The sequence below is a fragment of the Stegostoma tigrinum genome, chromosome 35, assembly GCF_030684315.1.
Source record: "Stegostoma tigrinum isolate sSteTig4 chromosome 35, sSteTig4.hap1, whole genome shotgun sequence".
NCBI lineage: Eukaryota > Metazoa > Chordata > Chondrichthyes > Orectolobiformes > Stegostomatidae > Stegostoma > Stegostoma tigrinum.
Window position 1 is genome coordinate 10,773,966 of NC_081388.1, and position 16,596 is coordinate 10,790,561.

General features: G+C 43.7%; 1 protein-coding gene across 1 annotated transcript in view; it reads right to left on the reverse strand.

Moving 5' to 3' along the window:
- The window catches only part of LOC132206340 (adhesion G protein-coupled receptor E1-like), a 67,043-nt gene that overhangs the window by 43,584 nt on the left and 6,863 nt on the right, over positions 1–16,596 (reverse strand). The window contains exons 3-9 of the mRNA XM_059640002.1: positions 15,959–16,036; positions 14,584–14,653; positions 11,587–11,721; positions 8,031–8,165; positions 5,394–5,525; positions 4,478–4,566; positions 1,967–2,065 (exon numbers count right to left, since the gene is read on the reverse strand). Of these exons, the coding sequence (XP_059495985.1) occupies positions 1,967–2,065; positions 4,478–4,566; positions 5,394–5,525; positions 8,031–8,165; positions 11,587–11,721; positions 14,584–14,653; positions 15,959–16,036 (738 nt within the window). The remainder of the gene's footprint in view (positions 1–1,966; positions 2,066–4,477; positions 4,567–5,393; positions 5,526–8,030; positions 8,166–11,586; positions 11,722–14,583; positions 14,654–15,958; positions 16,037–16,596) is intronic.

Genomic DNA, 16,596 nt, shown 5'->3' on the forward strand with positions numbered 1-16,596 from the left:
CCAGGATCTTGGTTGAGGCTGTCCTCAAGGATATCAAACATATTCACACACATGCATACATACGCATACACAGACACACACAGACACACACACACACACACACACACACACACAAACATCCTCTCTGACACGTACTGTCTCACATATATCCACTCATACGAACACACACACACTCTCACACAGATCTTCTCCCATACACAAAAGAAGGGTCTGAAGAAGGGTCACGGGACCTGAAACGTTAACTCTGTTTTCTCCTCTATGGATGCTGCCAGACCTGCTCAGCTTTTCCAGCAACTTTATTTTTGTTCATGATTTGCAGCATCCGCAGTTCTTTTGGTTCCTCTCTCATACACATGCTGTCTCTCATGCGCGCACACATACACACACACACACACACACACACACATACACACACAGTTTCTCCCATTTTCACACACACACACTCACTGTCTCTCTCTCCCTCACACACTCTCTCTCCCATACATTCTCTCAAACATACAAACACTCTCACCTGCACACACAAACTCTTTCTCTCTCTCTCCCACACAAACACACCTTCTCATTCTCTCTCTCCCCGCTCTCTCTCAAACACACACACGTGCACACACACGTATGCACACTCACATACAGGACCACACACATTCTCTCTCTACCCCCTAACACAAACATTAAGCTCTCTGCACCCCCAGCACACACACATGCAAACACACAAACACACTGTCTGTTCCACACACACATACACACACACACACACACACACACACACACACACACACGCGCAAATGTATGGGTGAATTTGTATTTGCAGATATATTTTGTTGAAATTGCACACAATTTATAAACAGTCAGTCAATGTGGCATTTTATAAATTCTTCCATTAGGAATAAAAACCAGTCTGACTCCAAACCAAAATGTAAACCGATTCTAAACGAAGCCTCACACCTAACATGCATTGTCTGACTTAAAATGTCACCTCTTCCTTACCCTGATAAAACCTTTAGTTCTTGCAGCACAGTGACTTGAAAGGAATTTGGGGATTTACATTTACATATTAAACAACTAAAACCTTCTAACTGATTTAAAGATTTGACAGCTTCTGAAGTTTGTTTAATATAGCCTCGTCAGTGGTGCAACCCTTTGGTCTTTTACTTATAAAATCTGTGTCTGATGCCACATCTCTCACTAAAACCTGAAGAAGGAGTGACGCTCCGAAAGCTTGTGCCTTCAAATAAACCTGATAGGCTCTAGACTGGTGTCATGTGATTTCTGACCTTTTCCAGCCCAGACCAACACTGGCATCTCCACATCATATCATCCAATGACTACAGACAAAAAGGACTTCTTTGTAAGGAAATTTGCAAAATCCTGAGGAAACCCAGCCAACCTTGCCTGACAGATCAGGCAAATAATCACTCCTGCTTGCTACAGGCTTAAAGTGAAGCCACATGCATCCCCACCCTAAGGAGAGAGCTGGGCTTTAACCTAGTTGTCCATATTTTAGTATACTCGTAAATCTGGTGTATAAGATTAATTTGCCAAAATCTGATCCTTTGCATGAATTGTTAACCAATTGTTTATAACTATGTGCTAATAGAAGGCAGTAACTAAGGTCTCAATTGAGACCAAATAAAGAGACATTCAAGGACCCTCCTGTGGTGCAGTGGCAGTGTCCTTACCCCTACAACTAAGAGAACTGGGTTTAAGCTCCACATGCTCCAGAGGTGTGCAATAACACCTCTGAACAAGTTGATCAGAAAAATGGGCCAATTAAAAAAGAATTAAAAATTAAATAGACATTCACTAAAACTCAAGATGATTGAGTTTGGAGGTACATGCTTGTACTGTTACATTCTGTAAATAAATGTAGGTCTATTCTTCACTGACTGGCTTTGTACAGTATAACACTCTACACCAGAACCATGTCACTTTTAGAGTAAATAAAAACACTGGGCCTATAATTCCTTACCTGGAGATCCCCTGTGACGCTGAAATTCTGACAGACTTTGTTAAGTAATTTGTGAGCTGCTTCCATTGCAGAACAAGACCCAATACCCTCCGAGTTTGTCTAGATAGTGGAACAAGGCAATAGTTAAAAAACACCCCTTCTCATTGATAACTAATACTGAGCAAGTCAAACTAGAAAACCCACAAAAGCAACAGTCCCGAGATCAAAAGCCTGGAGAATCGACTCTGTAATGCCATGTCCCTCTGGAAATAAGGGACATGGCATTGCTTGTGTCACCCGTGGTGACGCTGGGATCATACCAGACAGTGACATCTGATTCTATCCCACTGGAGTTCAAAGCATGAGTATCTGGGAACCTTGTTGGCATGGGATGTGTGAGCAAGCATCTCCTGAATAAAGAAACAGAGACTGAAAATGATATCACACCCTTCATTCCCTTCGGACATTTAAAAACACTTTGTAACTAATTCTTGAAAAATGTATCTGTTCATGGGAAATGGGTGTGACTGGTTAGGACAGTATTTATTAGTCACTGCCCATTCCTAATTGCTCCCTAGAAGGTGATGGCGAACTTCTTTCTTGATTTCTTGCAATCCATCTTATGTAGGGGGCACCTGGAGTGTTCTTCATGGGGAAAGTGTGCAGGGAGTTGCAGGATTCGGAATCAGTTACAGCAAGGGAACGGTGATATAACTCCAAGTCAGGATGGTGCATGGCCTGGAGATTGCTGATGTTCTCTAGGCATCAACTGCCCCTGTCCTAGAGGTGACAATTTTCCCAGGTGCTGCCATGGGAGCCCTGGTGAGGTGCTGCAGTGTATCTTGTATAGACGATACTGTACTCCCACTGTGAGTCACTGGTAGAAGTAGAGAATGTTGAAGGTGCTGGATGGGGCCCAATCATGTAGGCTGCTTTATCGTGAATGGTATCCAGCTTCTTGAGTGTTGTTGGAGTGACACTCATCCAGATAGTCATTCCACCACACATCTGACTTGTGTCTTATTGATGGTGTGCAAGATTTAGAGAGTCAAAAGATGAGTTACTCACTGCAGGGTTGACCTGCTTGGGTAGCCCCATACTTAAACAGCTGGTCTGATTCAATTTGTGGTCAGCGGTAAACCCCAGGGCATTGACAGTAAGGATTTAGTGATGGTCATGCCATCTGATCATGTTCAGATCTTCTCCTGTCAGAGATAGTCATGGGCCGGCTCTTGTGTAGCATGAATGCAACTTGCCGATTATCAACCCATGCCTGAATGTTGTTGAGATGATGCTGCATTTTGGCGTGGGTGGGTTCAGTAACTGAGGAGTCATTAATGGTGCTGAATATTGAATGAACATCCTCATTTACAATTTAGGGGCATTCACTGACAAAGCAGCTGAGGACACAATCCTGAGGAGCCTCTGCAGAGATGTCTTGGAGTGGGGATGACTGATCTCCAACAAACAACCATCTTCCTTTGTGCCAGCTAAGTCTCCAACCTGTAGAGAATTTTCTCTGATTGAGAATGAGTTAAGTTTTGCTCAAGCTCTTTGATGCCAAACTTGGGCTTTAGTGAAAGCAATCACTCTTATCTCACAAGATAACAAAGTGTGGAGCTGGATGAACACAACAGGCCAAGCAACATCTTTGGAGCAGGAAGGCTGACATTTCGGGCCCGGACCCTTCTGACGTCAGCTTTCCTCCTCCTAAGATGTTGCTTGGCCTGTTGTGTTCATCCAGCTCCATGCCTTGCTATCTTGGATTCTCCAGCATCTGCAGTTCCTATCATCTCTTATCTCACCCCTGGAGTGTCGCTGTTTTGTCCAGGATATTGATTTTGTCACAGTTGTAAGGTAGGAAAAGTGACACCCAACTTTCATATTGGACATTCACACAAACAGCAATGCCAAGTAATTAGATAATGATTAGATAAACTGTTTAGTGCATTGTATTGAGGACGAAATCTTGACTCAAACATTTACTAGAAGCTCCCCTGTATTTTCTCCACAGGATTTCCAATATGATCTTGGTTCTAGCCAAGGAGGCACATGGGATCTGAGATGTTAAACATTGATTTGAAAGTCGACTATGGACATGAAAATGTGAACATATCGAGGGACAGAGTGGCTTTCCAAAACCCTTTCCAATGAATGGGGAGGGGAATCAGGTTGTTTGGGGTGAACATAAAGATGAAAAATGTTTGAGTTGTCCTTATCAGAGCAGGGGAGAAGCTTCCAAATGAAGACTCTTTTAACAATGTCTAAGGTGACATAATTAAACATTCTGATGCTAGATAACAGTGAAGTGCTGGTTTGCCGGGAATGTAGCTGCTCGTTTTAAAAACATTTTCTTTTGTTCAACCTTTTAAATCTACAATAATTACCTGTGACCAATATAGTCATTCTACAGCCATTTGAAATCTGTGCTCATGTTAAACCAGAACTCGTGAGTACAAAGAAATGGACCCCATTAAACATCAGAACCGTTTGAGGTGTCAGTTTGAAAATGGAACAATACGGGTCACATACCTGTTTGAGAGTTTGTGAATGCTTCCCACCACACTTTGTGAGGGTGGAATCGTTTGGCTTTTCTGTGTTGGGACAGTTGAGAGGTTGCACTGTAAAAATTAGAGCAGTTAAGAGATCTTTGAAAGTTAGTGCCCAGTTCAAAACTCTGCCATCTTCCTACTACGGATTTCTGATGCCTCCCCCCACCCCCAACTGGGAAGATGGGGCCCAGTTTTGGCATGTCATCTAAAGGATGCTCCTCCAACAGTGCCGCATTCCGTCAGCACAGCACTGGAGCTTAGAGAGGGGTTGGCGTGAGCTTAGATTACACTCTCAAATCCTGGCGTGGTGTTTCATACCACTGCCCTTCTGATCCAGAGTGGTAATAGCTGAGCCAAATGGATATACACAACACTAACAAACTTGCTTAGAGATTAGTCCCAAGTATAGGTGAATGAAGATCAGGTTTTTGGCATCCTTTAGGCCCTGAAATTCTATCAAAGAGGGTCTTAGCATCTGTGGGAAGACCATATAGATAAAATTTACTCCATTGGATCTGACTTGTTATTCTTGGAAACCAGCAACTGAAGATGAAGTTAATTTCAGCTCTACAAGTTTTCTGATATCCTAACGTTCCCACCATTGCCCTTTCTGATCCTCTCCTCCGCAGAACTGACCTCACAGTCATTGACAGTTGCCCAAAATTTCTCAGGTGTCCCAATTTTCTAGGCCTCTGGCATCTAAGGTCCATCAGGAAGGTACCTGTACATAAGGAGTCTAGGCCAAGTAATGGAGCCAAACTAATTTTTACTGCAGTATGTGTAGGCTGCCCTTACCACACCACCATCACCGCCCATATACACACAAACCCAATCACCCAAACTCCAGGGCCAATAAACATTTCCATGCAGTTCTGTGTATTAATCATTGCCTTTACCTGTGCAGGTCTTTCCTGTCTGTTCTGCAACTGGATCAAATCCTGTCCGACAGATACAGTGGTAACTCCCAAAGGAGTTAACACAGGTTGCATTCCTGCCACATACATCTTCATCCTCACACTCGTCCACATCTGAAGGGAAGAGGGAAAGAGATCACAGCAACTGCTCCAGAGCTCGACTGAACAAACATGGACTACACAGACTCCCACTTGAGCCAATGCTTGATAACTTGGTGTTAATAACCTACATTAAATAAAATTTGCAGCACAGAAAGAGGCCAGTCTGTTAGACTTTCTGGAAAATTGCAGTAGTAATTTTAACAGTCTGATGTTCTTGTTCATCTGGGTATTGGAGATGAGTTTAAATGAGCAGCTGCAGTGCATTTTGTTGATAGTGCACATGGTACTGATGGTGGGCAGAAGGTGGAAGCATGAATACTTAAAATTTTATCTGTGGGATTGATAACCAAAGAGTTAGATACTGCACTAATGCTATGATGTCCTAATGGAACAATTGGACTGGTCGTAGGCGAGTGTATTCTGTCTTGATCACACATTTTTACCTCTCATCATGCAAACGTTCTTCCTTTCGGGAATAATCAGGAAGGTTTTACAAGATTAGCAAGCTAATCATTAACTTCTATTAGCTTCTGTGTAGGCCCGAATTACTGAACTTCTCATCATGGATCAACCATTCCTCTCAGGAGGCACCCAGTGAAATTCCAGTGTGTCCTTCATCACAAAGAGCACCAAATCCATTAGCCTGGCTATTAAAGGTCATGAAACAGAGGCAGCTGGTTGGAGTTCAGATGCAGATCAACCATGATCTCACTGAAAGAGGCTGATGTTTCTGGGGTTGAATGGTCTTCTCCTCTGCCTACAGGCAGCCTACTCTTTAGAACCCACAGAGTTCAGCATTTCGGCCCTGGATCCAGACTCAGATTCCACGGAGGCAACAACAGTTTGGCTGATTCCTGTGGACAATACTTATAATGAGGGCTGTGGTCAGGTATGTATCAAGCTTAGAAATGGTCTCTAAGCATCAGGCTGCAACCTGGTATATTTGGATCCTGGAACCATTCTCCAATCCCTCACTGGCACTATATGCACATGTTTGGGCCCTGTGGAAACTACAGAACTCAGGAAATCATAATAATGATCACACTCAACTATTCAAAATGCCCCATCTGGTCCAGGAACATTTTGTTTCCTTCTGCTCTTAATACCTTTAGAATAAATGAAGAAAACCGAGAGGCACGAATACAGTAGATAGTTGGAGTCTTTCTCTTAAGTACAATTGTCAATCACAAGGGGGCAGAAATTTGAGGTGAAAGCGGGAAATTTTATGGGAGAAGTGAGTAGTGAGTTTTTTTACACAGTGAGTGGTAAGTGCCTGGAATGCACTGTCAGAGAAAATGTGGAGGTGAATACAATAGCAATGTTTAAGAAGCATGTCAATAGATCATGAATGCGCAAGGAACAGAGGGATTTGGAACATTCAGAGGCAAAAGGATTTTAGATTACAAAGGCATCTTTTGTTGGCACAGTCTTTGTGGATCAAAGAGCCCTTTCCTGTGCTGTACTATTCTTTGTTCCTTCTTTCCTTAATTACCCCTTAAATTATTCTCCTGGATTTGACTTGGACACCAGTCTCTAATTCTGTCGGAGTCCAAGACCATCCTGAAGAACGGACAAACTTATCACAAACAGGAGATTAGTGCTCTCCTTTAATCGCTCATGATATTATCTGCCTTACCTTCACAAGTTGTTGCATTGCTGGAGCTCCCAGGAATGGAGTTAAACCCTTTATCACAGTAACAGTCATAGCTCCCAAATAAGTTGTGACACATTGCGGATGGATCACACCGTGACGTTTTACACTCACCAATATCTGTGCAAAACAGTGATGTTTGTGCCTGGATCAATTTTTTGCTGGAAATGGAACTGAAGGTATAGAAGCATGAGCAGGCCACTCAGCCCCTCACGTTTGCTCTACCATTCAATAACTGAACCAATCATGGCCTTCAATCCACTTTCCTGCCCCATTACTCGGCCTAGACTCCTGATGCACAGGTTATTCCTGACGGAGCATAGATGCCAGAGGCCTAGGAAATTGGGGCCCCTGAGATAACCCTCAACCCTTTTGTCAATCGAAAAACACAGAGAATAGGCAAAGAATAGGCCACTGGTCTTTTGAGTATTCTCTATCTTTCAACATGACTTTGAGAGCCATGCAGCTTTTAAGAAAATTAGGGGTACACCCTGCAGGAGCATCCAAATGCGCTGTCTCGGATGGTTAGAGGCGGAAACCATGGCGATTCTTAAGAGAAATGTTGACGGACACATGAATGGGCAGGTAATAGAGGGGTACAGTCTATGTTGTGTCAGGAGGGCTTTAGTTTAGAAAGGCATCATTTGTTGGCACTGTCTTGTTGGGACAAGGAGCCTGTTCCTGGGCTGTAGTATTCTTTGTTCCCCGTTTATTTCAATTATACCTTCGACTTTTCTCCCGGATTTGACTTGGACAGCAGTTTCTAAATCCTTTGGAGTCCAGGATCATCCTAAAGAACTGACAAAAGTATTACAAACAAGAGATTAGTGCTGCCCTTTATTCACTTGTAATATTATCCTCCTTACCTTTACAAATTGTTGCATTGCCGGAGCTCCCAGGACTGGGGGTAAACCCTTTACCACAGTGACACTCATAGCTCCCATTCAAGTTGCGGCATAACGCGAATGGATCACACGGTGACGACTTACACTCATCGATATCTGTGTAAAACAGTGATGTATGTTAATGCCTGGATTGCTATTTTGCTTAAAGAGACCCTCAGATATAGAAGTGTGAGCAGGTCACTGAGTCCCTCAGGCCTGCTCCACCAATCAATAACTGACCTTATTGTGGCCTTTCCTCCACTTTAATGTCTGTTCCTCATAACCCTTAACTTGATGGTTGATTGAAAGTCAATCTCAAGCCACTTGAATATAGAAACACAGAGTGTAAAGGCCTTAGAGAGACATGCAATCATGAAGAAAATTTGGGGGAACATTGTACAGGAACTTCTGAATTGCTGCCAGAGGTGGTGGTCGAAGTGGATACTAATGCAACGTTTGGAAGTATCTTGTCAGACAACACATGAATGGGCAGGGAAGAGAGGGATCAACACCATGTAGCAGGGAATCGTTTTCAGATTGCAAAGTCTTCATACGTTGGAGTATTCCATGGGCACAAAGGGCCTGTTCCAGTGTCGGAGTATTCTTTGTTCCTTGTTTTCATAATTATCCCTCCCATTTTTCTCCCAGATTTGACTTGGACATCAGTTTCTAAATCTTTTGGAGCCCAGGGCCATCCTGGAGAACAGACAACTTTATCACAAACAAGAGATTAGTGCTCCCATTTAATCACTTGTAAGATTATCCTCCTTTCCTTTACAAATTGTTGCATTGCCGGAGCTCCCAGGAATGGGGGTAAACCCTCTACCACAGTAACACTCATAGCTCCCATTCAAGTTGCGACATATTGCAGATGGTTCGCACGGTGATGATCTACACTCATCGATATCTGTGTAAAACAGTGATGTTAGTCAATGGCTGGATCACTGTTTTGCTTGAATTAGACCCGAACCTACAAAGCATGAGCAGACCACTTGGCCCCTCAGGCCTTCCCCAGCATTCAGTGTCTGACCTAATTGTGGCCTTTAGAGATAATGGGAACTGCAGATGCTGGAGATTCCAAGATAATAAAATGTGAGGCTGGATGAACACAGCAGGCCAAGCTCCTGAGATGCTGCTTGGCCTGCTGTGTTCATCCAGCCTCACATTTTATTATCTATTAATTGTGGCCTTTATTCTGCTTTAATGTCTGTTTCTCATAATCCTCAACTTTTTTGTCGATCAAAAGTAAATCTCAAGCGCCATGAATATAGAAACAGAGAATAAGAGCAGCAGTAGGCCTTTCAACCCTTAGGGCATGCTTCGCTATTAAACATAATCATAGCTGATCATCCAAGTGGCTTCTGTGCACAGGCCTTGGACAGCGATGCAACCATTTAGAAAATTAGGGGCACACTGTGCAGGAACTTCTGAATGTGCTGCCAGAGGAGGTGGAGGAGGAGGATACTACTGTAATGTTCAGAGGCATCTTTATAGATACATGAATGGGGAGGGAATAGAGGTATACAGAGCACATACAGGCAAAACTGTTTTAGTCTAAAAAGGCATCAATGTATTGGTGCAGTCTAGGTCAGCCAAAGTGGTCTGTTCCTGAGCGGTACTGCTGTTTGGTCTTTGTTTTCTTCATTATCCCTCTGATTTTCCTCCTGGATTTTACTTGGACATTAGCCTCTAATTCCTTTGGAATCCAGCACAATCGCAGAGAACTGACAACCTTGCTACCAATAAGAGATTAATGCTCTCCTTTAATCGCTCATGATATTATCTGCCTTACCTTCACAAGTTGTTGCATTGCCGGAGCTCCCAGGAACGGTGGTAAACCCTGTAGCACAGTAACACTCATAGCTCCCATTCAGATTGCGACATGTTGCAGATGGATCACACGGTGACAATTTACACTCATCAATATCTGTGCAAAACAGTGATGTTTGTTAATGCCTGAATCACCGTTCTGCTTCAATTAGGCCCAAATATATAGGAGCATGAGCAGTGCATTTGGCCCATCAAGCCTACCCCACCATTCAGTATCTGATCAGATTTTGGCTTTTAGTCCACATTCCTGTCTGTTCCTCACAACCCTCAACACTTTTGTCAATCAGACAGCCATTGCATGCACCATGATTATAGAAGCATAGAAAAAAGGAACAGGAGAAGGCCATTCAGCCCTTTGAGTGTGTTCGGTCATTTAATCTATTCATGGCAGATCAATCTACTGGCTTCTGTGCAAAGGCCTGTGAGGGCCCTGCAGCTTTTAAGAAAATCTGGGGGCACACACTGCAGGAGCTTCTGAATGCGCTGCCACACATGGTACAGGCAGATACAATGGCAATGCTTAAGAGATATCTTGACAAATACATGAATGGGCAGGGAATAGAGGGGTACAGAACATCTTGTGGCAAAAGGTGTTAGTTTAGAAAGGCCTGGTTTGTTGGCACTGTCTTGTTGGGACAAACAGCTAGTTCCTGTGCTGTCCAATTGTTTGTTCCTTGTTTATTTTAATTATACCTTCGGCTTTTCTCCTGGCTTTGATTTGGACAACACTTTCTAAATCCTTTGTAGTGCAGATCCATCCCAAAGAATGGACAAACTTGTTACAATCAAGAGATTAGCGCCCCCGTTTAATTGATTGTAACATTATTCCCCCTTACCGTCACAAGTTGTTGCATTGCCAGAGCTCCCAGGAATGCGGGTAAACCCTTTATCACAGTAACACTCATAGCTCCCATTCAATTTGCGACATGCTGCAGATGGATCACACAGTGACGATTTACACTCATCAATATCTGTGCAAAACAGTGACATTTGTTAATGCCTGGATCACTATTTTGCTTGAATTAGACCCGAACATACAGAAGCCTGAGCCGGCCACTTGGCCCCTCAAACCGACCCTAACATTCAATAGCTGACCTGATAGTGGCCTTTTCTCTGCTTTACTGTCTGTCCCTCATAGCCCTCAATTCTTTTGTCAATTGAGAATCCACCACATCCGCCTTGAATGTAGAAACAGAGAATAGGAGCGGAAGTAGGCCGTTCAGCCATTTGAGTATGCTCAGTCATTCAATATTATCATAGCTGATCAGTCTACTGGTTTCTGCGCACAGGCCGAAGGGACCCACGTAGCCATTTAGAAAATTAGGGGTGTGCTGTGCCGGAACTTCTGAATGTGCTGCCAGAGGAGGTGGTGGAGGAGGATAATACTGTAGTGTTTGGAAGCATCTTGACAGACACATAAATGGGTCGGGAATAGAGGAATAAAGACCATGTTGAAGTAAATGGTTTTTAATTCAGAAAGGCATCATGTGTTGTTGTAGTCTCGTGGGGACAAAGGCCCTGTTCCTGTGCTGGCGTATTCTTTGTTCCTTGTTCTCTAAGGTATCCCTCCCATTTTCCTCCCGGATTTGACTTGGACATCAGCTTCTAATTCCTTTGGAGTCCTGGATTGTCCTGGAGAACAGACTACTTTGTCACAAACAAGACATTAGTGTCCCAGTTGAATTGCTTGTAACGTAGTCCTCCTTACCTTCACAAATTGTTGTGATGCTGGAGCTCCCAGGGGCAGGTTTAAGCCCTGCACCACAGTAACATTCATAGCTTCCAATGGTGTTGCGACATGTTGCAGATGGATCACATGGTGATGATGTACATTCATCGATATCTGTGTAAAACAGTGATGTTTGTTAATGCCTGGATTGCTATTTCGCTAGAACTAGTCCCTTAGATATAGAAGCATGAGCAGGCCACTGGGTCTCTCAAGCTAGCTCCACAATTTAATTGGTGACCCTATTCTGGCCCTTCACTCGACTTTACTGTTCTTTCTTCATAGCCTATAACTTGATAGTCGATTGAAAGTCCACCTCATATAGTTACATAGAGAATAAGACCATCAGTAGGTCATTTCGCCTCTGGGGCCTGCTTCACTATTAAATATGATCACGGTTTCTGTGCACAGGTCTCGGAGAGCCATGCAGACGTTTAGAAAATTAGGGGGACGCTGTGCAGGAACTTCTGAATGTGCTACCAGATGAGGTGGTGGAGGAGGATACTACTGTAATGTTTGGAGCCATGTTTATAGATACATGAATAGGCAGGGAATAGAGGGGTACAGAGCACATACAGACAAAATGGTTTTAGTCTAAAAAAGTATCAATGTGTTGGTGCAGTCCTGGTTGGCCAAAGTGATCTGTTTCTGAGCTGTACTGTTGTTTGGTCTTTGTTTTCTTCATCATCCCTCTGAACTTTCAATCAGACTTGAGTTGGAAATTTGTCTCTAATTCCTTTGGAGTCCAGGGCCTTTCCACAGAACTGACAACCTTATCACAGATTATAAAATGTGAGGCTGGATGAACACAGCAGGCCCAGCAGCATCTCAGGAGCCCAAAAGCTGACGTTTCGGGCCTAGACCCTTCATCAGAGAGGGTCTAGGCCCGAAACGTCAGCTTTTGTGCTCCTGAGATGCTGCTGGGCCTGCTGTGCTCATCCAGCCTCACATTTTATAATCTTGGATTCTCCAGCATCTGCAGTTCCCATTATCACTGACACAATTTTAACCTTATCACAAACATGAGATTAGTGCCCCTGTTTAATCACTTGTAAGATTATCCTCCTTACCTTGACAATTTGTTGTAATTCCGAAGCTTCCAGGAATGGGGGTAAATCCGTTACCACAGAAACATTCATAGCTCCCAATTAAGTTGCGACATGTTGCGTTTGATTGGCACGGTAACCATTTACACTCATCGGTATCTGTGTCAAAGAGTGACGTTTGTTAATGACTGGATCACTGTTTTGCTTGAATTCGACCCTAAGATATAGAAGCATGAGCAGGCCACCTGGCCCTTCGAGTCTGCTGACTTGTTCGATAGCTGACCTAATTGTGGCCTTTACTCCATTTTACTGTCTACCTCAACTCTTTTGTTGATCAAAAGGCCATCTCATGCACCGTGAATACGGAAACATAGAGAATAGCAACAGCAGTAGGCCATTCTGCTCTTGGACCTGCATTGCTACTAAATCATAGCTGATCATCTGAGTAGCTTCTGTGCACAGGCCTTGAAGAGCCATGTGGCCATTTAGAAAACTAGGGGCACACTGTGCAGGGACTTCTGAATGTGCTGCCAGAGGAGGTGGTGGAGGAGGATACTACTGTAATGTTCAGAGGCATCTTTATAGATACATGAATAGGCAGGGAATAGAGGGGTACAGAGCACATACAGACAAAACTGTTTTAGTCTAAAAAGGCATCAATGTGGGTCAAAGCGGCCTGTTCCAGAGCTGTACGATTGTTTGGTCTTTGTTTTCTTAATTATCCCTCTGATTTTTCTCCTAGATTTGCTTTGGATATTTGTCTCTAATTCCTTAGGAGTCCAGGACCATCCCTGAGAACTGACAACCTTATCACAAGCAAGAGATTAGTGCTCCCGTTTAATCACTTGTAAGATTATCCTCCTTACCTTGACAAATTGTTGCAGTTCCGGAGCTCCCAGGAATGGGGGTAAACCCTCTACCACAGTAACACTCATAGCTCCCATATGAGTTGATACATAATGCGGATGGATCACAGAGGGACATTGCGCACTCATCGATATCTGTGTAAATCAGTGACGTTCGTGAATGCCTGGGTCATTATTTTGCTCAAATTAGAACCGAAGATATAGAAGCATGAGGAAGCCACCTGGCTTCTTAAGCTGCCCCACCATTCAATAGCTGACCTGTATATAGCCTTCACTCCACTTTCCTGTCTGTACTACATAACCCTTAATTCTTTTGTTAATCGACAATCCACCTTACGCACCATGAATATAGAAACATAGAAGGCAGGCGCAGAGTTAGGCCATTCAGCCCCTTTGAGTACACTGTGTCATTCAATATGATCATGGCTGATCATCCTACTGACTTCTAAGCACAGCCCTTGGAAAGCCATGCAGCAATTTAGAAAACTAGCAGGCACACCGTGCAGGAACCCCTGAACACAGTGTGTTTTCCTGAAGTGTATCATCTCTTTATTTGAGGAGGGATGTTCTGGCTATGGAGGCAGTGCAGTGAGCTGATTCCTGCGATGGTGGGAATGATATATGAGGAGAGATTATATCAGTTACGATTACATTCACTGACGTTCAGATCAATGAAAGGGGTACCTTATAGATACGTAGAAAATTCGAACAGAATGAGACAGGGTAGATACAGGAAAGATGTTCCCAATGATGGGAGAGTCCAGAATCATAAGTCACTGTCTAAGGATATGGGTTAAACCATTTGGGACTGAGATTAGCAGAAGAGTCTCTGGAATTTCCTATCACAGGAAGCAATGAAGGCCGAAACATTTTAGGATTTCAATAAGTAGTTGAATAAGGCACTTGGGGCTAAAGGGATCCAAGGATATGGAGGAAAGGCGGGAATATGCCACTGAGTTGGATGATCAGCCATGATTTTAATAGTGAAACAGGCTGAATGGGCCGAATGGCCAACTCCAATTGCTGTTCTCTGTGTTTCTCTGACTTTCCTGTGGCCTGCTGCCAACCATGACATGGTTCAATCCTTTGAGTCTGTGCTAAATAGCGAGGCCAGGCAGAAGTAATATGAACAAAATACTGCAAAGTTGAAGAAAAAAATCAGAAAGAGCCGGAGAAACTCTGGCAACATCTGTGGAGAGAGAGAAACCAAATAAATATTTCAAGTCTGATGTGACTCTTTTTCAGAATTAGTACGTATGTGTGGGGCTGAAGAGGTAAAACACAAAAAGCCAAGGTAATGTAAGGCAGGGACGCTGTGAGCATCTAGGTAAGGCCTGTAGTGGAGTGTGCACTATGGCCGTGAGCAAACAACCTGGACTTACTGCCTGGTTCAGTCCATGAGCTGGGTGTGTGTCCCTAAGCACTCTTGACTGTCCTTGCTCCTGCATTGCAATGCTCTGTGCTGGAGTGGCGTTCAAATGCAGAAGTGGATTGGAGATGTTCAAAGGGTCCATCGAAGTTGGCATAAGTTGGATGTCAATGTGCATGAACATGAGGTAAGTTTGGCCAGTAAGATATTGGGGCCTGTTGCCCGACAGAGGGGTCCTTCAGGGTAAGTAGTGAGCTGTAGTCACCAGGTCCCCGATCTGATTTCTATATCGAGTATCCTGACATCAAGTTTGTTTGACACATTTGGTCAGATAGTAAGCTGAATACTGATTAGGTGAGTAATGCTGTTAACAAGGCGTTTAACAAGCTATAATCCCCCTTCATTAGCAACCCACTCAGCCTGAGTGAGAAACTTGCCTCACAGCTTGGCAAAAACATAGCAGATGCTCCCCATATCAAGATGTGCCTCGCCAGACTCCTGGCCAGATTCTGCCACGCAGCTCGCTACAGCCAATCTTGCCCAGACCTTTAAAAGGTTCCGCCTCACCTTTCACTCTTCCTGTGGGAATAGGCCCACCCAATCCTCATGTGATAACATCATCATCCCAGGAATCAGCCTCATGAATGTTCTTCCAATCACTTCCAATTCCAAATATATCACTCCTTCAATAACCTGCATGCAGAACACTAGATGTGCTCTCTCTAAAGCTCTGTATATCTGTAGAAAGATCCCTTACTTTTATATTCTGTACCACTTGTGATAAAGGACATTTTTTTTCCAATTTAAAATGTATAAAGCTGGTTTTTGCAGACAGGCCACCATTGTTGACAATGATGTTGGCCATGGGTGTGGGGCATGAATGTGAACCATGGGTGTGGATCTGGTTGTGAGGCATGAGTGTGGGGCATGGATGTTTGATATCCATCTCTGCCACAGGATGTAAACACTGCAACGTCCTCTTAGTCCAGCTGTGAGGGTCAGAAACCGAAAGGGAAAGACCTGGGCATTGTCTTTAAACATGTAGCAGTTTCCTGACTTTGCTTAACACTTACCCATGCAGCCAAGATGTTTACGATTGTAATAACCAGACGGACAAGACGTAGCCTGGCACGGCCTCCAAATGAAGCAGACTACTGGGAGAAAAAGAAATGAAGCACTTTAGAATTTTGCTCCTCAGTTGTCTCTCTTACTGCCCTGAAAGAGTTTACTCATTCTCCAATCCTTCACCCATACCCCATGTACAGGTCCAGCAACTTTTCAAACAGTAGGGGCTGAGGATGGATCTGGGTTTGTTTGGAAAGACGACTGGGGGACCCACCACAATGTCTGAGTTTGATACATGTGCATCAGCTCAGACTGGGCACTGTTGTCCTGCCCCTTTCCTTGAGAGGGGAATCAGTTGGCTTTGTACAATAATCTAGAAACATCCATGTGGACATGTTACCTGAAGCTAAATAACAAATTAAGAGGCATAATGAGGTCAGTTTCAGAATTTACAAGATTTGATTCCACCAAGAGACCTGGCTGATAAAATCCAATTGGCCTTGATTTTAATCCAGCCCACATTGGGCAGGGGAGAGTTAGGTGAGCAGTTAATACCTTGTTGCATCTTCTTATTGTGGTCTAAAGGCACAATATGGCGAGACACATTAGGCACCCTTCCATACATCAGAGACATATCAGAGATAAC